Here is a 23896-nt window from a genome sequence, read left to right as displayed (position 1 = left end):
TAATATACGTATTGGAATCTCAATGCTAAGCTTGCTCTTTATATAATAATGAGAAGAGTATTGTGATTAGATTTGTAATATATATCAGTCCTGACTTCTATATATATTTCTGGAATATTGAAAAAGACTAGATTGATTATGTATCCTGCTCTGTATATCACTTGCCCCAAGATATTTGTGAATTTGAGATTTTTGTTATTAGACTATTCCATAAGCCAATTGCCACCATACACTATATTCACACCTAATTCGAATAATATATAGTGAGCATTAAAGTCTTCTCTAATGATTATATCCCTAGTTAATATTAGATCAAGGATTATCTCCAGGACTCTTAAGATATTCGATTCCCTATATAGATTTAATAGTTTAATTCTGTTTATAGAAAGCCATATATAATCTCTATACTCCTCTTCTATTAATTATAGTATTTATAATCTAGTTTTAGTTCTAATATATATCATTACTTGTAGGTGTTTCTGCTTTTTCTTATATATCCCGCTCTCCCTCCAGGAGGTTACTGGGGATAGGTATTGGTATTCGTTATATATTTGAATATGTGTATTGGATATTCAGGGCTCTTGTATACATATTATATTGATCTTTTCCTTAAATACTCGCTGTAATACTGCTATATGCAATGCAAGGCTTTTCCGCGTGTTTATTCAGATAATAGATAATGGCTTTGATCTATTTATATAGATCTTTTATTATTATATCATATCCCCCAGTTATAGCCTGATTACTCAAAGCTTCAAGATTGAAATTCTTATTGATCTTTATTGCTTTACTATAAGTGATACATTGGTCTTGCGCATCCCGCTCTTCATCCGTTGAGCTCCCTGAGATATTGTTCGCTTACTCTTTTCCAGTATCGCTTTTCGAGTTGCTATTATCTTCATGTCAAAAGACTACATCCATTCTAGATTTCCTTTTCCTTCCTTACACTATTACCAGTATTTGAATTGTTACTGCTAGTGCTGAGGCGATAGTAGTGCTAATCTCCCCTGCTTATCGAATAATCTGGATCTACTTTCGATCCGGGTATACTGTCTTGCTGTTCACCCACTGGGACTTGATAGGGTAATTATCATAATCCGCTGGAAAGGGCTTATGGTATTCTGTGTATTATATTGGATAATTACAATCCCTGGTTAGCTTATAAGTAGATAGCGGGTATACACACTTTCTGCATACCACTTCTCTTTTATATTTCCAGCTTTCACAGTATTACTGACACCCTGGGTTATATCTTCCCAAGGCTTGTTTTCTATTTACTAAAAACATTCAGATCTTGTTGAATAGGTTACAACGAGGTGGCTGCTTTTGAAAGGATAATATCCAGGTAATCCAATTCTGCTCATCTGCTTTGAGCTTGGATCTCGCTACCCATATTGAATGTAGTTCTGTCTAATACCAGATTTCTTCTTTTATTTGTTTTTCCTTAATCTCTATAAGCATTCCCAGAAGATTGATAATGATTATCAGAACCCCTAGTACTATATATATATACTATGGCTTACTGATTACAAAATCTATAGCTTTAGTAGCTGTTATAGCCTATTGCTTATTCGCAAGAAGGACTATATAGGCTTCTGGGGAAGCTATAATTGCCCACCCAGTTCGAATGAATGTTACTACTGCAATAGCTCTAGTCCCTAGAGTAGCAATCTCTGGGATTGTCTTTACTAATATCTATCTGATCCCCCATGAAAATAACTCCATCTTGATTTGTTTGTCGAGTTAGAGGAAGAGTTTTTCGTTTGTATATTCTAATCTCGGTGCTTTATTGATTATTCACTTAAACCTATTTACAATTCTTATTTTCACTATTGAGCCGAAGAAAATAATGGTTGCGGTTTTGGGGGTTTGAAGTATCCCCGTATACGTTTGTATAGTTGGCTTTATGTTTTCTGTTGCTAGTTTCGAGTTGAAGATCCCTTTTGTATTATCTGTGATAGCTATTAATACTTTGCATACCAGTTTTTCTGCTAATCGGTTTAGATCTTATTCCGTAAATTGCGCTGTGAACTGTATAAGAATCGTCTCGAAGCTGGTGAGTACTAGAGCCTCATTTATAGTGTGTTTCTATTATATATCGATCTTCTTCTAAATAACTGTTTTCACAACTATTTCAATAGTGTTCTGGCTGCTCTCGAGTAAGCTTGAAAAGGGATCAGCACTTTTGTTGCTAATCCACACTCTTTTTGGAGTAATGGTTGAAAAGCGGTTATCGAGATCAATCAGGAAGCCCGCTATCCCTATAAATGACAGTTGGCTCGCCGGCCCTCTCTGATTCTGCTGCGACAGTATTCTCGAGTCAAGCAGCTCGGAGCGCTACAGCGATCGCGCTGGTATGTATTGTATAATATGATTTCGGGATACCCGTAGATATGGTTGTTATGAGCTCGTTGATGTGTCGTTGATCCTCTACATATAATAATCAATAATCTTTTGTTTTATATACTTTTTGGAAAATAATCTTTAATAATAATAATATATTCAAGATCCTTTTAGTTTTTGAATTAATACTTTGAAAAATTGAAATATTATTAGATTGTTGCTAAATCGATTTGATTATAAATATTTAAGGACATAAGCTCCCCTTATAATAACATTATATTATATAGTATCGAAAAGTAAAAGAAAGTATTATATTCGCCTAATCTATATATAGATTATAGTATTGTAATTATAACAAGCTAAAAATAACTAGTATATTAGGGGAGAGTTTTGTAATAAAAAATATTCAGATTTCTAAATGTAATCCTATTACTATAAATATAATAAAGTATTCCATAATGATATTTATTATATTGCTGTTAGCTAAGCAAAACTATTGATAATGAGATAAGAGTTGAGTATGAATTTTATATTGATTAACAAATAATCAATTAGCGAATACTTTATTGAAATATCTACTATCAATTAGATTGATTATATTAAAGGGAGAAGTATACATTGGAAACATAATAGTTTGAATAAGTAGAGATTTGCTATTTATAAAGCTGAATTGTAATGGCTCAGTACTATCTATAGTGTATCTTATTTATTCCTCATTTCTTAATGATCTCCACAGCCGACTTATTACGGAGATAATATTTATTTATTTATTTATTTATTTATAGTGATTAACATCTTGTAAAGGATTTCCCGAGGGGTATAAAAGATGTGGCTAGATCTAGAGTTACAAATACAGAAAGGTGCTGATGTATATACTAGTAAAACCTTACAGGGTAAACCCAGTTCCTTTTATATATTCTAAACAAGTTAGTGTAATAATTACAAATAGAGTTGTTTTGATTAGTCTTATATTCCTAGCGCTTTTTTCTACTCATAAAAAGGAACGCTCTGATTGTACAATTACTTTTGTTATAGAACTATATTTTATAAATAGGAGTGGTGTATATAGGTATACTACTTCAAAGAAGCGGGTGTGTATGTAATGGTGCTCCAGAGAAGTGGAGGATTTGGCTATTGGGCTGCTTGAGAGGAGCAGCCGGAACGATGGTTCCGCTGAGTAGCGGAATGGTGTATAGGCGTAGTGGTGGTGGTTGGAGGGGGGATCAGTTTCCTTTCAGTATTCGATCGATCGTTTTTGTGGCCTATAATAGAAAAGCTCTATTAGGGTTAGTGGTAGATTGTTGGAGCTTAGTGGAGCTGTGTCAGGAGGTCTACACTAAGGTGGCCTATGAGGCAGTATATAGGGTGAATCCATGTAAATCAGATTGCTATAATTATAAGTCATAGAACAGTAGGAGAGTAACCCGATCACTCTACTACTGAACCAGCCAGGCTCCTTGCGGAGGACAATGGTCTTTTTGTCTATGGAGATAATATATTTCCCGGGAATTCGTATATACTATTGAATAGTGATGATAATGTTATACTATTGTATGGAAAGATATTAGAAGCACTTTTCGAAGATATTAAAGAATTATTCTCGATATAGCTATGGATTATATTAAACTGTTATCGTATATAGAACTGTGTGAACAAGGGAATTCACTTCAAAAGAATGACTTCAATACAATGGCTACTGTATCAAAGGTATTTAGGCGAATGCGAAGGAGACTAGTTCTTTCAGTAGTGCCTATATAAGGTCTACTATTTCCCCTCATTAACTAGCTCTTTAGATAAAATACAATACAGACATTTAGGGGCCTACTAATGATAATGGGAATCACATCTCCCATATTCCTGATTTTATTATTGAACCAACACTAATTAGTGATATTACAATTACTTAACTTATTTATTCGAAATATTTTCTCACTTTTATTTCTTTTATTTTTTGTTGTTAGTATTATAATATCCCGGGTAAACACTAGCATTAGCTTTAAGCAAGCTAGCAAAAAACCTGATGCTAACAAGAAACCTGTTCTATTTAATCAATTTATCGGCATAAAAGGATTTATCAATATAATAATTGATGATACTGATTCTCTGCAACAAAAGTTCAAGATTTCTCTTTATAAAGATATAACCAATACTCCTCCTCATCCTCCTACTCCTTTCAATCCCTATATTCCTGACAAAGCAATAACTGAAGAAAAAAAAACTCAGAAAACTATTAAGGATTTAAAGTTCAAAGAAGAATCTCAAAATTATTCTTTTTCAAAGATCTCAATAAAACTAAACAGTTCTATAAAGGATATATATCAAATAAAGACAGAATATCAGATCGATGGATACTTTCTTTTTTGAATGGTTGTATACTCAAATACAAGAATTACTAACACATTTCTTCAAAACACAATTACATTCGATTTCGAGTTTATTTGATGAGCTCTACTCAGAAGCATTGATAAATTGATATTATATGACTTTTGTAAAGTCTTACAATGTTATAAAGTTTATATCAATATAAATGTAAATCTCGATAATATTTTAATAAAAGCATTTCTCTATAAAGAGTATTACGATTGAACTACAGATCAACTTCTGGAATATTAGATTAATGAGATACAATCATTTGTATTTACGAAATAGGCCCACCTTCCTGTCGGGCTCGGTTCGAGATTACAAACCAAACCTTTCATCGAACCTCAGAATAGTACTCCAGCTGGTTACCTAACTTTACCAAAACCCGGCAAAATTACAAGTGGTTCGATTATTCCTCTTGATATACATGGAGGATTAGCTCTATTCCAATCTGGGGATATACAAATCCCATGTGTATCTTTACCAGCATTAGAATTAGGCTTTAGAATTCTATCGGTTGATATTCCTGCAGGATCACCTGGTGATGGTAATGATCTGGATGATGATAATGATTGGGGTAGTGGTTAAAATAGTAATAATGATAGAAATAGTGATAATAGCAATAGAGATAATAATAAAGATAATAGGGATAGGGATTATGATATTAATTCTAAAATAACTTTGTCAAATTCCAATAAAGTTATATTATCTCCTTCAAGAACAGCGATTACATATATAACAAATCCAGAGAAACCTTTCTTGGATTTATTTAAGAATAATTAGATGCTTATATCAATATCTTTCTTGCAAATAGTTATACTTCAGATTCAAGCTCATATACAAGATTACTATTCCGAATGTTTTGTTGCTGATTCTAAGAATTCTATTATATATAAGAAATCCAAAAAGAAAAAGATTAATAATCGATATTATGGTATTATATCAATTCTATAAGCAAAAAAAAGATTGTTGAAGTGATTTGGATTAATAATCTAATTAATTCGGCCGATGCGATAATAAAAGGAAAGCTATATTAAGCTCTTGCTGATCTAATTAATATGAATAAAATCAATATCAAAATAATGAAGTGGGTGGAACAGAATTAAAGAAAGGGATTGGTTTTGTTGGTAAAAGGTTAGGGATTTTAGTTAACAGATGGAGGATTTTTATGATTTTACGAATTTCTTTTTAGTTATTGTATTTGAAGCTATAAAAGAGAGTTCTGAGTATATGAATAAGGGAATTCATTTCAAAAGAATGACTTCAATATAATAACTATTATATCAAAGATATTTAGGTGAATGTGAAGGAGACTAGCTTTTTCAGTAGTGCTTATATAAGGCCTACTATTTCCCCTCATTAGCTAGCTCTTTAGACAGAATACAATACAGACATTTAGGGGCCTACTAATGATAGTGGGAACCACGTCTCCCGTATTCCTGATCTCATTATTGAACCAACAAGAACTGTTATTGATGGTTATATTCCCAAAAGTCATTCTGATTGTAATTGCTATTACTTCGATATTGTCCGTCTCGGCCGAATTGTTAATTTCCTTTTCTAGTATTATTACGATTGTATTCTGATATTTCTCTTAGAGGTTCTGTATTGTATCCTTTGGCTATTCGCTATATATCGGCTTGTTTTTTCGTATTACAATCTTAAACAAAGTGACCTGGTTTTTTATAATAATAATAAAGGCCGAGATAGTATTTCTTTTTGTGTTATTATATCTTGTTTTGGAATTTGATTGTATCAAGCTTTATAGGGTTATTATATAGAGTAGTAGTAAGTATAAAAGGAGTTGTATTGAATCGAGGTTGATTGTGGTTGTTTTTTGATAAACCTATATTATAATAATTATTCTTCCGGCAATTCTGGCTCCAAATTGTGAATTTCTTTTTTTATTCTTTGATATCATCTAATGCGCAGGGGCTTGAGTCTATACAAATCATGAGTTTTAATTCTTCAAAGACTTTTTGCTTTAAAGCAAAAATCATCTCTCGATCAGATTTGTAATATTGATTGTTTAAATGTTTCAATTATATATAGAATATTGTAAAGGCCTGTTTCTCTAGTATTTTGAGTTTATCGAATTGAATCGCTGTTTTCTGTTCGGAGTCGATTGTAATATAAAGGCTATCAAGCTTTTTGAGAAACAAATCGGCAATTGTATAGACCGAGTTATTTTGTAAAATATTGTTAATATCTTTTAATTGTTTTTGGTGTGTATATCCTCTGATAAGAGAGGCTATATACAAAAGTTTCTTCTTCTCAGTATCAAATATAGTGATATCAGATATCCAGCAGATTTGTAATCCTTATTTCCAAGCTAGATATTTGTTTTGTTATATTATTATATTAATCTTCTTTTTTTTAAAGGTTTTCAGATTTTTGAAGGTTTGTCATTAAATGTTAATAGATGAGTTGAGGATTTGAGCTGATATGTTTTGTAATAGTTAGGAAAGCTAGTTTTGTAATACTATATTCAGTGTATTTGGATTTGTAAGTAGATTTGTATATTGTGATGATCCGGTTATATTAATGGATCGGCTAGGTCCTCACGTAATCCACAATCCTGTATATTACCATTTTCTTCCGAAGAGCTTTTCTAGCTCTTTACCTTAATATTCTAAATGATGCAATCGTTACATTATACTAAGATCATATAAATTTTTTAAGCTCTTGATTGCTTTTGCGAAGCTTCCTATCGCTAGCCCGCTTGCCGAATGCCTACTGCCTTCCACACCCACTCCCCCGATACAACTATTCATACAATTTCCAATCAAAACCTCTCCCTAACTCCACTCCTGCAAACCTTACCTATCAACAAGCTAATATCTTACTATCATATTATTTAGAGTCTCCTTACTTTATCAACAATAAATCCAAAGATTCTAAACCTAACATGCAAACTACAGAAACTAATCAATTCGAAGTATCAATACGCTCGCACAATCGATACTGTAACAAAGTAGTTTATTCAATTGATCTACCAAGCCAATCCACATTCCACTAACACTTTTTGCTGCTTTATTGGCATTACCGACAAGAGATACATTTCAAGCGAATCTCCTTTCTTTTATTCATTTTATTTTTCAATAACTCTCGAAACCTTCTCTTATCGATTTCGAAGCCTTTTTTACAAAAGCAATAAAACTGCAAAATATATACTTTTGCAAAGCGATTAACAATATTATGAATCATATTATAAACAATATTGAAACTAGTATTGAAATTATAAACCAGATATTAGCGGTAATAGAGAATATAGATCATAATATAATTGGATTGGAGAATTGTATTTAGAATACTATTAGTATGTTCAAAAACAAGCTTTTTAGAAGGGGGGGGTAATGTAACGATCCTGTTATATTAGTGGATTGGCTAGGTCCTCATGTAATCCACAATCCTGTATATTACCACTTCCTTCCAAAGAGCTCTTCTAGCTCTTCACCTTAGTATTCTAAATGATGCAATCGTCACATATATCAGCTAGGGCTGTACGCTTGTTGCTCAGATCTATATTTATTCTAGTTTATATATTATAAAGTGACTCTAATGAATTATTAATAATACTATATAAATAATATAAGTATAATTATTCGTTCTCAAAAAGATTGAGCATTGGGTTTCGAAGATCGGGATCGGAGATACTTGAAAGTTTACTCACAAGCTATTGCTATTTAGCAAAAACAGTTTGAATACTTATTCTAAGATTATTGAATATTTGAATTCCATTTTCTATAAATAATAAATCAGATATATTTGTTATTTTAAAGATAAAGACAAAAATAAAAATAAAAACAAAAACGAAGATGAAAATAAAGACAAGAATAAAGATAAGGGCGAAAATAAAGTTTCTATCAGAATATTATTGTTAAGATCGGATTGCTATTGATATATAGCAACAGAACCTTTAAGAAGGTAGAATATACTATTATAGTGCAAGGGATAGATATTAGATTGGATATATGATATTCTACAAAGAGATTGAAAGTGATATGATGTAACTTTGCCATATAATGGCAAAGATGACTAAGCATCCACTACGCTAATATACTACGCTAGTGAACCCGTGACAATACCCTTGTTCATACAAAAATAAAATTGATAACCCTATATAATATACATTTATAGATTCCAACTAAATATATTAATTATAATATAACTATCCGCTCATCTAAATATTGAGATAGCATGCCTGGGGGAGGGATCAATGTCGCGCAATCCCGTGACCCTTGGAGATATTTGCTATACCAAGGGTCACGGGACCGGAGCTCCTCTCCAACACCTCACCTTCACTCCGTCTCATCTTCAACTTCATTATAGTTCGCTTCCGAAATCTCAAATTAGCGCTAACCAAGCCAAGATCACTTTACAGAAATACCCACATCCAGTTTTCTTTCTTTTAGAAAAAACAACAACATCCACGAAACAAACAAGCACCCCCGACAGGAAGGAAACTGTCGCCTTCGCGCAGCAAACCAACAAGTGAGATCAATTATCACAATCAAGCTACCTTAGTTACTAAAATTTGAAGAGGATAGCCCCCGTTATTTCTCACAATTATTACCAGACATTGGGGATCGCTCGCGGTGCGACCACCGACGATATAACCCATGTGTGCAAAGAACTATTGAAGCTTTACCACCCCGATAAGAGGGTAGGTAACTTATCGTTCAATACCTACCTTCGATTTTCTCAGGTCGTTTGTGAAGCCCGAGATGGGTTGTTGGATAGGAACATTCGCTACCAGTTGAACATTATGCTTGACACCGGAATATTACGTCCTCATCACAGACCTCCCACCGAACCAAAGATCGAACCTGAGCCAAAGACCGACCCTGCCGCCTCCTCAGCCACCCCACCAAAGCGTTCGTCGGCATATCCTTCATTCTCACCACAACATGCAAAGGATTTCGTTGGGGGGGTCACTCCGACCAAACGCAAGCACGATGACGAAGAGGCTGAACGCCGTTTTTTTACACCACCCCCGAGCATGCCAACCCGTTCGGTGACACTAGTCGATCAGATTAATCCCTAGATTCTTGAATGACTATGCAATGTGCCACTGTGCGGTTACAAGCCATATTGGTTGGTTAGCCATCTATCACAATCTATCAACCGAGGGCCATTTGAAGAATAACCTGAACGATGTCAAGTTGGAGGTGATCTACAACTACACCACGAAAGAAGAAGATGCAAATTTGCAACAGCACTACTTTGCATATCTGGTTACATACATTACAAGTGTTCGCCCTGGCTCTATTACTGTGTGTGCAGGTTACGAAGCAGACCCAGAACGAAACATCCTTGTGGACGAAACTTTGAGATGGAGTGATGTAGATTTTTATATTACCCCTGGCAACCGAGGTAGGTTGGTCTATTATACTGAGCCACTTCAGTCGATGGTACTAACATATCTTATAGGTATCGCAGTTAGACTGCTTTTCCGATACATTAAAGGATACCGCGACCCACATGGGAAGTTGAGATTTGATCCACAAAGAACTTTTAAATTCCTTCCAACCAAGACAACTCGATACCATTTAGACCTCACGTTTATTCTCACCGGATTAGCCTTCCAACGCGGCTTGTTTGGCCCGGAATTTCCTACCATCGAATCGTTGCATTTACGCAAGACATTCCAGCCACCAAAGGTAGACCGCGTTAACGCTCGTCCTATATTGTTGCAAAGTACAAAGGGGGATACTCTTTTTGAGGCCAAGGCAATGAAGACGGCCGGTTTAAATCCCCGCTTGAGTACCACGCTTCTCACACTTGGTTTTGTTCAGCGCTTCACCATGTATAAACTTAGAAGTTGGGAAACTTTATGATGTGATGGTGAAGTTGAAGATGACAAGTGAAGTGTGTCGGAATCCGTACTACTATCAGGTAGGTAGTTGGGTATTGGTCTAAGCTCGAGTTCAACCTCACTTCATCCAAAGCATGACTTCAAGCATTCATGAGATAGAACATGCAATATCAAAAGATAGCAAATTATAATTTGAATGTACTACAAATCTCTCTTCGGTCTCCGCACTCAGAAAAATAGAGGTATATGACCAAAGTCTCTTGTGGATATTGTAATCGACAAACGCAAGAGAGAGAGGGATCGAAGGAATATGGAGGTTGATAACAACAAGCTTGTGGTACTAAAATATAATGCAAAAATCATTTCAATGCCGCAAAATTGTATCCCTTGCGCTTGACAGAGACATAGCAAATTTTCAGAGAAGGAGACCTACAGTACGTCCCGACCTCCCCTCTTCTCTTTGAGATCTCTCCCCATGGTCATCCTGGCCCCCCTTGGGATCGTCTATCCTCTTCTCTCGCACTTCCCATACACCTCCTCTAATCCTATATCCGCCCCCTGACCATTTCTACATGTCGTTGTAGCCTTTAGGGCGCGAATTCATCCTTTATTTACATTTTCTTTACCTTTTTCGTAAAAGGAACACAGTAATGAAACTCCATCGAATAGCTACTTTAAGAGCGATAAAGTACGCGAAATAATGGTTCAATAAGCTTCCGTCTTCTCGCAGTTTCATAGTCCACTCATGTAAAGCATTTAATTCCATGTTACTTGACTTGGTCTTGAAGTGATGCTTGGTGAACAATGAGTACCACGGTAACTATATGTGGAGCCTCGAAATATAGCTAGAGCTTCAGCATAAGACGTGTGCCGACACATCGATCAGAGTGAGGTTGATCGAAAACATACTCAGTTCGAGCGTCGCTTTTCTCCGCCAGTCGGGAGGACCTTGAGTATAAAGAAATGGTCGAAAGAAACCTCAAGAAGTATTATCTAAATAATGTGATGATTTATTTCAGGTGTGAAATTTACTATGATAATTTCAAATGAATAGGAAAGCAATAGTAGAAAGCTAATCATTTTTTTTAAAAAAAAATTCGAAGAATCATTTAGATAATTATGTTATATTTTGATTTAGATGTGTACCTATGATATTCTAGACTGTATGGGCTTTTCCTCTGTAATTTATTTGTAAGTATCTAGTTCATGAGTGAAGCTATCGTCGGAATAATAAATTCGAATATACTCACTTAGTAGGCCTTATGTTATTTCGTGATGTTTTGACTCAATATTAGTAGTTAAATAATGCTCCAGCGATGGATTCACATGAGATCTGTCGATATATAATTGTAACTTGAAGATGTAATGGACGTTTAGACTTGTATTTCGAGTGAGATTATTGAAAGATTATAGGTAGTCTGAAGCATGTTTTACCACCGTCATTTAATGAGGGGCATGAAACCCCCGGCTTTTGATACGCGAGCCAATTTGCTGTGAGACATATATTAAAATAAAACTGCATTTCTCAACAATCTACTAAGAAATCTTCTGATTTCCCTGCTGGCGCAATGGTAGCGCGCAAGACTTCTATCAAATATCCTATATTGATGACTAATCTTGAGGCTGTAGGTTCGAGCCCTACGTAGGGAGTAACCCTGAGTTCCGTCGGTTTGAATCCGATCTTGAAATCAATTTTTGGACATTTCGTTGTTTTTGTTATCCTTTTTTGAATCTAAAGTCCCATCAGGACGGTTTTTTTGGTGTTGGTTGCAATTTTTTTGGCGAAGGGGTCGGAAAATCGTTTGACCGACGGAACCCCGCATTTTAGATTCACCCAATAATAAGCTCAACTCATATTCTTAGTTTTCAACAGCTAGCTCTAAGCTTCCAAAAAATAATATCATCCCACCATCCTTTCCCCCTCAATATCCAAAATGTCAACGATAAACCGTTTTACGTGTTTACGATGTCAATTCCAATCCCTCTTGCGACCATCTCCTCGTCGTCCATACCATGTCTCTCCACGTTTACGTTCCGAAATACCTAAACCCTCCATAGCACCCAAACAATCCATCGATATAAAACACATACGAACCAATCCAGAGTTATATGAAAAAAGTTGTCTAGAAAGGAATTACAAAGTGCAATCAACATACCCAGCTAAAATCATAAGTTTATTCGAACAATGGCACGAACATCAACGCAATGGAAGAGCATTACGGGAAAGAAATAATAAATTAAAACTCCAACTTGCAAATCCAAAATCAATACGAGATGACGGGTCAGAAGAAATTCAAAAGTTACGCGCCCTTTCCAAAGAGGAGATTATCGCAGAAGCTAGAAGTTTGAAGGATAAAGTCTCCGAAATAGAATCTTCAGAATCGATGCTCATGACAGAAATCAATACTCTCGCATCCGCAATTCCAAATCTTACATCCGATTCCACTCCCCGCGGCTCAGAACCAAAAGTAACAGGAACCATCAACGAACATCCCGAACCCAAAACCGCCTCCTCAGATCGAGTATGGCGGTCTCACGTCCACATAGGTAGCGAATTAAATCTTCTTGACTTTTCCTCTGCAGCCAATACTTCCGGTTGGGGATGGTACTATTTACTTAATGGCGCCGCACTCCTCGAACAAGCCTTAATCCAATACTCCCTCTCTCTCGCTCTCTCAAAAGGCTGGTCCATCGTTTCTCCTCCCTCAATGGTCTATTCCCACATCGCATCAGCATGCGGTTTCCAACCCCGCGATCAATCAGACGAACAACAAATTTACTCCATCGCCCAATCCCCTTCCGATGCCGAAACTGCAAAACCAACACACTCCCTCGCTGGAACCGCCGAAATCCCTCTCGCGGGAATGAAAGCAAACACGACTATCCACGAATCTCTCCTCCCCTTAAAAACAATCGCCACGTCCCGCTGTTATCGCGCCGAAGCTGGCGCCCGTGGTATCGACACCAAAGGTCTCTACCGAGTTCACGAATTCACCAAAGTCGAAATGTTCGCCTGGACCTCTCCTTCCCTCCCAGAAACCACAGAAATATTCAACGAAATGCTCTCCCTCCAAACCACCATCCTCACCTCCCTCGATCTTCACTGTCGGATCCTCGAAATGCCCTCCACCGATCTCGGTGCCTCAGCTATGCGCAAAATAGATATCGAAGCCTTCTTTCCCTCGCGCAGAGAAAGAGATAATGGATGGGGCGAAGTGACATCGTTAAGTATCTGTGGGGATTATCAAAGTAGGAGATTGGCGACGAGAGTTGATATTGATAAGAATGGAGGTAAAATTGCATTTCCGTGGACAGTTAATGGGACGGCGCTTGCGGTGCCGAGGATCGTGGCTGCTGTCTTAGAGAACGGATGGGATGAGAAGAGGAGAGAGGTTAGGGTGCCCGAAGTTTTGTGGCCGTGGATGGCGGGGAGGAAAGTTTTGAAGAGGGAGTAACTTTAGAATGATAGTATGGGTGGTTTTATGTCGATGCGAGTAATTGTGTTAGTATTTAAGATACTGACGGGGACGGATTCACTTCTCTACTCACAATGCCTGCAATGAATGATACCAAGAGAGAAGTTATGAGAAGAGAAAAATTGTACTTGTAATACTACTACTATCTAAATACCTAGAATACCGCCTTCGCAAGGGAATCTTTGAAATTGAAAATACCACAACCAAAAAGGATATAAAATATACTAATCGCTAAAACGCTGTTCATAGAAAAGAAAAAATGTAACAATCATAAAATTCAATCAGGACTTCATCAAGAAACCGACATACTAGGGTATATTGTAGGTTCTGTCGTAATCCCCTGCTTTGTAGCGAAAAAAAAAAGCCACCCCTTCCTCCGTTTCCCAAAGCGAGTAAGTGGGTCAAGAAAGATATAATAATTAGACCATTACCGCATAAATTTGTAGCTTACGAGAAGCCTCTCCATAAAATCCAATACCCTCCATATCAATTCCCTCATCTCCATCTCCAACCACCAATGAACTAAACAACTTCCTCTTCATACAATACCACCGCATTATAGTCCTTTCCCTTTCCATGTCCCAAACTACTACTCGACAATTCACTTTCGGTACCCAAATGACTATTAGTTCCCAAGTCTGTTTCTGTTTCATAATCCGATTCTGATCCCTCCTCCCTATGTCTATCCTCATCTCGATCTCTTCCACCACCATCAAGACTCTCCGAATACTCTGTTCCTTCATTTCCAGTGATAACAGTAGTACCATGGCTGCTTCTCCTCATCGTGTTTGAATCGCTTTGATTTCCGCCCTCGTGATCAGAAAGATGGACTAGTTCTTTGTTTTCTTCATCCTCATCTTCGTACTCTTTCAATGCCAGATTCTCCTTGTTCAGTTCCCCATAATTGCTGGTTTTGTTTGAGTCTCCTCCCCAGCTGGTTTTACGTGGAGTAGAAGCACTGGGTTGTTTGACACTGTGAGTGCGTTTGAAATTACCGGTTGAAAGATTATTGTTGATTTGACTCAGGGATAGAATGCGTCTTTGTGCCTGATTGGCTTGAGGTCCTTTGGTAGGAGAGCGATTCTTCATTGCCATATTAACAGCACCTTGTGTAATCGATGGAGTTTTTGAAGCGACACTCGAGGCGATAGAATGAGCCGTTGAATTGCGTTGAGCAGGGTTTCGTTTACGACTCATGGGATCTCGTGCTTTCTTTCGATTACCATTCGCCAATAAAAGAGCTCGGGAATGATCAATGACTCCCTCAAGGATGCGTCTCTCAAGACCTTCGGCTCTTTCTTCCATCTCCTGTAATTCTTCACGGCGGATTCTTAAAGCCGTTTCCAAGCTAGAAACATCAGAAGAAAGTCTCATCTTTTGATGAAGCAAATCTTCCTTGTCAGTCTTAAGCTTGGTAATATATTCCTTCATAGCTCTCTCTTCCCCTTTGAGTGAAGCAATCGATGCCTCAACCTGTTCCTTTTGAACTAGACGTCTTTCGAGGGCAATGGCAGCTTCTGCGGCAGCTTGTTCCTTACTTTCATGTTCATCTGCAATTTTTTGGGTTTGGGTGGAGACAAATTGAGAAACTTCTGCAGCAGTTGACAGCATTTGTCGATGTATCTTGTCAAGCATCTCCAATTGTGCTACAGACTTTCCAGCTTCTTGCACATGATCCACAAGCTTATCAAGCTTCTCGTGAACAGGTGTATCATCGTATTCGACAGGAGGTGGGATCTCTGGTGGAGGAGGAATTTCGGCGATCTTCTCCTGAATTGTCTCTACTGAATTCTTTGAATGTTCGTAATGCTGACCAACCATATTAAGAACATCCTTGATCATGTCAAGAATTTGGGGATTATACTCCGTCACAGTTCCATGAACTCCTTCTACAACACCCAAAGTCTTCAAGATTTGCTCACGTGTGAGCTGGTGCTCGGCCTTAGCATCGGCGTGAGTTTCCTCTACTCTGATGAAAGTCTCATCAACTCGGTTGAATACTGTCTTTGAAGTTTCTTCTATCTTTTCGGAAGCATCTGTCACAGCACTTATTAATGTATCAAGTAGGCCCTTGACATCCTCGGCCACTTGCTTCGTGCTCAAGATATTAGCCTCAACTTCTGTTGTTTTTTCAACACCAGCTGTGGCTCTTTCTTCCAAGAAGTTTTGGAGCTCGTCATACTTGGTAATGATTTCAGTGAACTTTTCATCAAAATGTGAATCAAGTTTATCCCATGTTTGCTGAAACTTTTCATCAGTCTCGAGCTTAGATCCGACCATACCAGCATTGGTCTTTTCAAACTCTTCCGTCATGGCATGGAACATTGCTTGGAGATCTTCGGATATAGTGTCATTTTTGTTGATAGTTTTTCCAAGACCTTCAAGGAATGTGCGGACTGTCTCGACATTAGCTGTACCTTCGTCAAGCTTCTCTTTAAGTGCATCTCTGAATTCCATGAGGAAAGATTTGACTTCTGTAACGCGTTCACTAACACCAACAGTCTCGGCCTGTCGGTCCTCGAAAGCTTTGGCATTAGTTGTTGCATGTAATTCAATTCGACCGGCGGTTTCCTTAACCAAAGTACCCAGTGTAGTAACTTCATCTCTTGTGGCTAAAGCTGCAAATTCTGGAAGGACGGTTTGCTCGATAGCAGATTTGATATCAAGGCATACAGATTCAACAGCTTCGACGTCCGTCTTTGTGACCTTGTCTAGACTCTTGAATTCGTTACCGACCTGCTCCTTTAGTTCTGCAAGGGCAGTCATGACCTCGCCGACGACAGTTTCGATCGAAGTGAGGTCATCTTTCTTCGAGACTTCCTCGAGATGTTCAATCAATGCAGTCACACCGTCTCGGGTTTCGAGAACAAAGACGCCCATAGTCTCAATGTCCTCCTTCCTAGCGGATTGTTCAGGATCGATCTCATCAAGCTTAGCTTTTGTATTGTGAAGCAAAATCTCAATGGCGTCAAGGTCCTCCTTCTTGACTCTAGCTTCATCGGGGATAACCTCACGCGTAACAACTCCCTCCACTTTATCTTGAACATTTCGAAGTAGCTCCTCGACTTTGGCTAAATCTTCTTTGGTCACAGAACCAGGAGCAAGTTGTGGTGCAGGTTGTTCCTTCGACTCGAGTGCTGCTACTTTGATGCCAAGCTGGGTAATGAGCATCTCTAGATTCCCAATATCATTATGAGAGAGGCTGTCGGTAGCTGGAACCAATGCACGATCAGAGATTTCTGCCAGCGCTTGCTCATTCTTATGATTCTCTTTGAGAATTTCAAGATCGGCTTTGACATTCTCTAGACCTTTCTTGAGTGTATCGAGAATTTCATGATTAACAGTCATATCGATAGGCTTGTTGGCAACCTTTTCAACCTCGGCTTTAAGAACAGAGAACCCGTCTTGCAGAGCGTCGATGATTTCTCCGGTTCCTGGTATATTTTCTTCGTCAACATCTCGTAATCGGGAAACTTCCATACCAGCTTTAAGACCATCGAAACCTTCCTTCAAGGCATCAAGAATCTCATCCTTGTCATCATTTGCTCCTGATCGAACCAATGCTGACGCTATCGAACCTCGAAGGTGCTCAAGTTCACTGTTAACATTTTCGAAGCCAGTAGTTGAACTTTTGGAGATAAGTTCTTCCACTTCGGAACGAAGCGTGGCGAAGTTATCCCGCATGTTTTCCAGAATCTCATCTTTGCCTGTGACATCGGAGGCTCGATCAACGTAAGCTTCGATGTCAGAGCGGAGCTTCTCAAATCCATCTTTAGTTGCATCGAGTAATTGCTCGGAGCTGCGTCCATTTGCAACGACTTGTTGTTTTGCTTCATCCGAAACTGTCTTGAATTCGGTTCGTATAGAGTCCATGATTTCGTGTATGCGTTCGGAGACTTGAGCTGTAAAGTTGTCAACAGATTGAGGTGAGCTTTCTAATCCTGCTTTCACGGCTGCAATAACATCGTCGCGGGTGATGTTTTCCACAACTTCTCGGCTCAATTCGGTGGACGCCTTAGCAGCAGCGAAATCAAAGTTTTCGAGGCCTTCTTTGACTGCTTCAAGGATATCTTCTCGGTTAACCTTGACATCATTTTCTTTAGTGAGAGCCGAGTCAAATGTTTGTAGCCCCTCCTTCACTGCATCTAGAACATCCTCACGACTAACACCTACTGGGATATCAAGAGTAAGGGCGTTGTTGAATGTTTCGAAACCTTCCTTGACAGCGTCAAAGACGTCGCCTTTGCTAGCATTTGCCTCTCTAACACTAACGATGGCGGAGTTGAATATCTGAAGGCCATCTGACACGGCTTCGAATACATCTTCACGTGTGACTGTTGGTGGGAATCTTTGAGATTGTAGACCAACTCGTACAGCCTCAAAAACATCAGCTTTAGTACATGTAGGTGTGACACCTCTTGTTAAAGCCGAATCAAAGGTTTGGAGTCCATCTTTCACAGCATCAAGTATGTCTTCACGAGTGAAACTAGCACCTTTGACTGCTTCGAGAATGTCATCCCGGGTGATGCTTCCTCCAATGTCATGGATTTCAAATCCGTTCTTCACAGCATCAAATACATCATCCCGGGTAATTGAATCGACATCCTCGCGAGTTGATGCAATTTCTTTCGATTGGAGGCCGTCCTTTATGGCTTGGAGAACTTCATCGCGAGTGATACTGGATGTCTGAGCTTGAAGCCCTTCTTTCACCGCCCCAAGGACATCATCTCGTGTAACTGTTGAAGAAGCGTCTTTGGTTAATGCAGAATCGAACGCCGTCAATACTTCTTGAACGGCCTCCACAACTTCGTCGCGGGTAAGGGCACTTTCGATGTGGTAGCTTTGAAGATTCTCTTTGATAACTTCATGGATGTCATTCCGAGTTATGCCACCACTAGATTCATGTGTTTCAAGACCAACTTTGATAGCCTCGAAAACTTCAGCACGAGTTGCAGGACCTCCGACACTTTTGGTTAGAGCCGAGTTGAAGCCTTCTAGAACCTCTTGTACAGCATCGACAACATCATCGCGAGTAATTCCTTGACTTGGGCTTTGAGCTATAGATGAACCATGGAATTTGGTCATGACTTCCTGCATTGCATCGACGATTTCTTCGCGGCTTGCTCCAGTCTCGGCATTTCCTCGGATGAGAGCTGAATCGAAAGTAGTCAAAACATCCTTGACAGCATCCATTACATCGTTGCGTGTAAGATTGCCGCTTCCACTCACGTCCCTAGTAAGAGCAGAATCAAAAGTATGAAGTCCCTCTTTTACAGCGTCAAGGATGTCGCCGCGATTAATGCCGGTGTTTCCACCAACCTCGCGTGTGAGAGCGGAATCAAATGTTTGCAGGCCATCCTTAACAGCTTCGAAGACATCCTCCCGAGAAATTCCTGTTTCTTTTTCCTCGGGGTCAGAGGCTGGTATTAGTGCGCCAAAGTTAAAATTGTGGAGACTCTCTTTCACGGCATCAAAAACGTCTTCTCGGCTAATACTATCTCCGACCTCTCTGCTTAAAGTGGGAAATTCGAAGCTTTCAAGACCTGCTCTTACAGCTTCGAACATGTCGTCGCGAGTGATGGCCTCTTCGTCATGATGTGGTGGATGAATACTACCGGAGAAGTCAAACGTGTGTAGGCTTTCAGTAACTGCGCCTACCACATCATCTCGAGTGACACCTCCATCCACTTCACGATTCTGGTTAGCAAGTCCAAATGCTTGGAGCCCTTCTCGAATAGCAGTCACCATATCGTCTCTTGTGATGTCATCATGACCACGATTGAGAGCAGCAAAGTCGAATTCTTTGAGACCCTCTCTAACGGCTTGAATCATTTCAGTTTGAGTGAAACCTTGAAGAACCTCTGCACTGAGTGCCGTAGGGTTTGCAGAAAAGTCGAAAGTTCTAAGACCTTCTGCTACAGCATCAAGCATGTCGTCTCTGGTGACTTCAGGTTCGCGAGGCTCTGGCATTGGTGCAGCTGGAAACTCAAACTCCTCAAGGCACTCACGAACGGCGTCGAGGATTTCGTCTCGGGATAGAGATTCGTTATCAACTGGCGGTGGAGTGAAATGCTTCAATCCTTCAATGACTGCGGTAAAGACTTCCTGCCGCGTTGCTCCGGGTTCATTCTGAGGCGCGAATTCTTGAATGCCCTCCTTCAAGCATGCCAATAGTTCCTCTCGCTCGAGACCAAAATGCTGCAATTCGATATCCGGTTTGTAGTTTTCCCAAGCTTCTCGAACTGCATCGATAATATCTTCTTTTGATTCGGATTTTTCAGTTACCGCCGAGCGTACCACGTTATAGACTTCTTTGTAGTCGATCTTTTGTGTAGAAGCGGAAGCGGAGTTTTGTCGACGACTTTCACGGATGAGTTGATTCATGTGCTCTTTCAATTCCTCCAGACCATTTTGAACGACAATACTGACATCAGCACCATTGGAAGCTCCATCCTTGCTGGCTTGATCCAATTTTCTGCCAATCTCTCGTCCCATACCCAAAACCTCACCACGAAGTTCTCGAACAAGCGCCTTGACTTCCGCGGTAAGGCCACCTCCTTGAGCGACGCTATCCTTGACACTTCGTATAATTTGAATGACATCATCACCTAATACTTCACCCGATCGATTAGGTCCTTGTGACTTGCGCCTGTCTCTGTTTGCTCCAGTTGCGACAAGAGCCTCTAGTTTCTGTGCGACAGAAGCCGGCCTATCGAAATCCAGTTCCAATCTCGGCGAATCCTCTTCAAAGCTATATTTACGCCCCCTGGTCTCTTGTTCGCGATTGTTGTTGTGGCGGGCAATTAGAGCTTGAGAAATTTCAGTGTTTTTCTTGATGAATTCCACCAAGTCCTCTAGTTTTTTGGCTGTCGACATGCCTTCTCGGCCAAGCTGCTCAGCGATTTCCGTAAGTCGAGATATTAACAGCTCCTGTCCTTCCTTAGTGCCCATCTCTCGCAGTACCTTCTCGAGCAAAGCCACACTAGCAGCATGCGCAGCAGCGTCGCTAATATGTTCTCGACCGTGATCTCTCGTAAGTGGTGTGGATAATAAGGTTTCTCGATCCAATGAAGCAGCGAAGCTGTTTGGGCTAGGGATTCGAGGAAGCGAAAATCCTTTCGAATTTCGTGATGAGGATGGTGAAGCGTGTCCTTTGCTATCCGCGTAAAGATTGTTGCCTCCATATAATGTACGCTCGGAGCCAGCATCAGACAAGCCAGTCACCAGTTCTCGGAGACTCTTGCGTATATCCTCATCCCTGGCATTCGTCGCCTCTTTAAGACTGACTAGATCCGTAGCGTTATCTTTACTTCTTCTACTCAATTGCGCCATCTCCCTCTGAAGGCTGGTACATATACTGGTGAGACTGAGAATTTGATTTGATATGGCATCGAACGTTTGAGGTTGTCGCACTAAAGCAGTAGAGCCATTGGTAACATTGGCAAGAGGTGGATCTGTCTCCTTAGTCGTCATGTTATGAAGAGCCTGCATCGTGGCTGATTGAGGAGGCGTATTTTCGCCATACCCACCATGGGGTGGCCGGCGCAGTGAAGGTCGTACATGCATAGAGTCGCGTCTTTCCCGAGGCGACTCGGCTCTTTTGGTAGGTGTAGTGGCTCGAACCGAATCTTTATCTGACATCTTGTCGGTAAACTTCTCTGGCGACTGGTCGAATGAGAAATCCTTGCTGGCGTGTGGTGTAGGAGGTCTTGCTGTTATTTTCTCTGGAGGTTTCAATGGACCGAAAGTTCCACTTTCAATAAAACTACTCAAATCTCTAACGCTACCATTTTGCAGAGATTGCATTCGTTTATGACCGGGAGCAGTACCCTTGATCAGTAAACGTTCGGGAGATGGTTCTGTGAGGCGTTTTGGGGTGGTATGTTGATGAAATAAGTATTGTCGCGAGCTCTTTCAGTAAGTGCCGCATGTGCAGACTTGATAGCAGCCGAAGTTCCTCGTGATGAGACACTCGGGGATGAGGGGTTCATGGGAAGTGGAGGAGGTGCGCGTTCTGGATCAGAACTATCCCACCTGTAAAATCACAGTCAGAATTGCATTGACCCATAGATGAGATAAATAAAAGCTTACATTGGAACAATTGCTCGTCCAGAATCTATTGATGAGGATATGGAATGCGCGGAATTTCTATGTACAAGAGCAAGTCTATCGCCATCGCGAGAAGATTCTCTCTCTGAAGAAGGCATTGCGGAGGATAAATCCCCGGAATGTGTTTATGTGGAATGTTGATATTGTGGAGAAGATCCAGTAGTATGTATGTACTCGAGGAACTTCGCGATACAAAATCCAAATATAATGGAGTGACTTGTTGATGTGAAGAAAGTATGGGAATAAACCCCAAATTATGCAAAAAGTCAAGGGGGGTTATGATTGTATTAATTGTAATTGCCAAGTGGCATTGGGTATCGACTGAGCATAGAGTGTCTCTGGGTTTTTCATTAAGAAGTTTGAAAGGAATCCATAAAGTAAAACACGGCGGTCAGGAACTGTTTATTTACTTTTCATGAGCTGGCTGGGGACGCAGCGGGGCAACCATTAAGCACAGACCGTTTTGGGATAAATTGATTAGCGCGAATCAATCAATAGGATGAAATTTGAACGGACAATTGATAACCAATCAAATCCTAATTCAGCTCTTACTCGACAGCCACATCTTTTTTTTCTACCAGCCACATACATTTAGCGCCACCATCACGTGTTTGATAAGCGAGGGCTCTTTCGCACCGAGCTAGATTTTAGGAAAAGAATTCTGAATAACCTCGAATTAACTACGACTACGACAAACCCTTCGACAACTAACCACAGTCGCCATGAAGTGTACGTTTACTCCGGAATGATAGATCGCGAGATTACGAAGATTCTAATTTGAACTTATAGTCCTCAAGACCGGCCGTGTTGCCATCATCACCAGAGGCAGATATGCCGGAAAGAAGGTAAATTTTCACTCTTCACCATTTATCTACCATTTCCCACGAAATTACGAATTCAATCGAGCAATTTTATGAACCAAAGAGCGACGACAAATGGATTACACGAATTGGAGTTGTAAGGAATATCTGCTGATGGAGGAATAATTACAGGTCGTGATCATCCAACCCCAGGATGCCGGCAACAAGTCCCACCCATACCCTCACGCATTGGTCGCCGGTATCGAGCGTTACCCATCCCAAATCACCCGCCGTATGTCCAAGGCCAAGCAAACCAAGCGCAGCAAGGTCAAGCCTTTCATCAAGGTCATCAACTACAACCACTTGATGCCAACACGTTACACTCTTGAGTTGGAGGGATTGAAGGGTGTCGTTTCCGCAGATACCTTCAAGGAGGTTTCTCAACGTGAGGAGGCCAAGAAGACCGTCAAGAAGGCTTTGGAGGAGAGATACACATCAGGAAAGAACAGATGGTTCTTCACTCCTCTCAGTATGTTTTTTTCTTGGGGGAGTTTTGTGTGCAGAATTGGGCGAGCTAACATTTATCACAGGATTTTGAACAATTCTTCAGCGTCATCGGGTCGGAATGGGGTTTATTTACATGGTCTAGTCGCATCATGAGCTAGGAATGCAGCATCTCCATTAAAAAATGTTTATGAAGCTTGCTTTCCACGTTGCAAACGTGAATAAAATGTACATTTTGACAAAATCTCAGTTGCCGATCATGAGAATACTTGGAGAATGTTGGGTCAATTGTGATGTGAATCTGGAGGTGCCTTCATACCGACAAATTAATACAAGCGACACCGAGGATATTATACGATATCTGGCATTCGATATGGTGGATATGGACATGGGTGGAGGAGTTTTGCTTTCGTCACTATTCCAGAACCTGACAAGCTTCAATGGCCCTTTTTCGGATCTCACAATTCGATTTCAGCAGTCCGCAT

At 39.7% G+C, this 23896-nt stretch overlaps 4 protein-coding genes across 4 annotated transcripts; 3 read left to right on the top strand and 1 right to left on the bottom strand.

Moving 5' to 3' along the window:
* Positions 1-9042: 9042 nt before the first annotated feature.
* On the top strand, positions 9043-10977 carry EAF02_003435 (uncharacterized protein). Its single transcript, XM_038899483.1, has 3 exons — positions 9043-9198; positions 9255-10080; positions 10138-10977. Exons 2-3 carry the CDS (start codon positions 9771-9773, stop codon positions 10542-10544), a joined length of 717 nt encoding a protein of 238 aa, XP_038760410.1. The 5' UTR covers positions 9043-9198; positions 9255-9770; the 3' UTR covers positions 10545-10977.
* A 1479-nt stretch (positions 10978-12456) lies between these two features.
* Positions 12457-13977, top strand: EAF02_003434 (uncharacterized protein; the record flags this gene model as incomplete). The annotated part of the gene is made up of 1 exon (XM_038899482.1): positions 12457-13977. One exon carries the CDS (start codon positions 12457-12459, stop codon positions 13975-13977), a length of 1521 nt encoding a protein of 506 aa, XP_038760409.1.
* Positions 13978-14520: 543 nt separating this feature from the next.
* On the bottom strand, positions 14521-22440 carry EAF02_003433 (uncharacterized protein; the record flags this gene model as incomplete). The annotated part of the gene is given in 3 exon segments (XM_038899481.1): positions 14521-21828; positions 21843-22032; positions 22090-22440. The coding sequence occupies 3 exon segments, from the start codon at positions 22203-22205 to the stop codon at positions 14521-14523; spliced, it is 7614 nt and encodes a 2537-aa protein (XP_038760408.1). The 5' UTR covers positions 22206-22440.
* A 389-nt stretch (positions 22441-22829) lies between these two features.
* On the top strand, positions 22830-23505 carry EAF02_003432 (uncharacterized protein; the record flags this gene model as incomplete). The annotated part of the gene is made up of 4 exons (XM_038899480.1): positions 22830-22836; positions 22897-22952; positions 23100-23436; positions 23498-23505. The coding sequence occupies 4 exons, from the start codon at positions 22830-22832 to the stop codon at positions 23503-23505; spliced, it is 408 nt and encodes a 135-aa protein (XP_038760407.1).
* Between the last annotated feature and the right edge of the window lie 391 nt (positions 23506-23896).

The sequence above is a fragment of the Botrytis sinoallii genome (assembly GCF_014898435.1).
Source record: "Botrytis sinoallii strain Bc 23 chromosome Unknown BSIN_005, whole genome shotgun sequence".
Taxonomy (NCBI): domain Eukaryota; kingdom Fungi; phylum Ascomycota; class Leotiomycetes; order Helotiales; family Sclerotiniaceae; genus Botrytis; species Botrytis sinoallii.
The sequence above is the reverse complement of the archived record's forward strand: the minus strand, read 5'-3'. Positions and strand labels throughout refer to the sequence as shown.

Excerpts from the sequence above, each read along its gene's own strand:
- EAF02_003435 (XM_038899483.1), top strand. The coding sequence starts at position 9,771 with ATGTGCCACTGTGCGGTTACAAGCCATATTGGTTGGTTAGCCATCTAT. Across the intron at positions 10,081-10,137 it reads TATTACCCCTGGCAACCGAG|GTATCGCAGTTAGACTGCTT; the intron begins GTAGGTTGGTCT and ends CATATCTTATAG.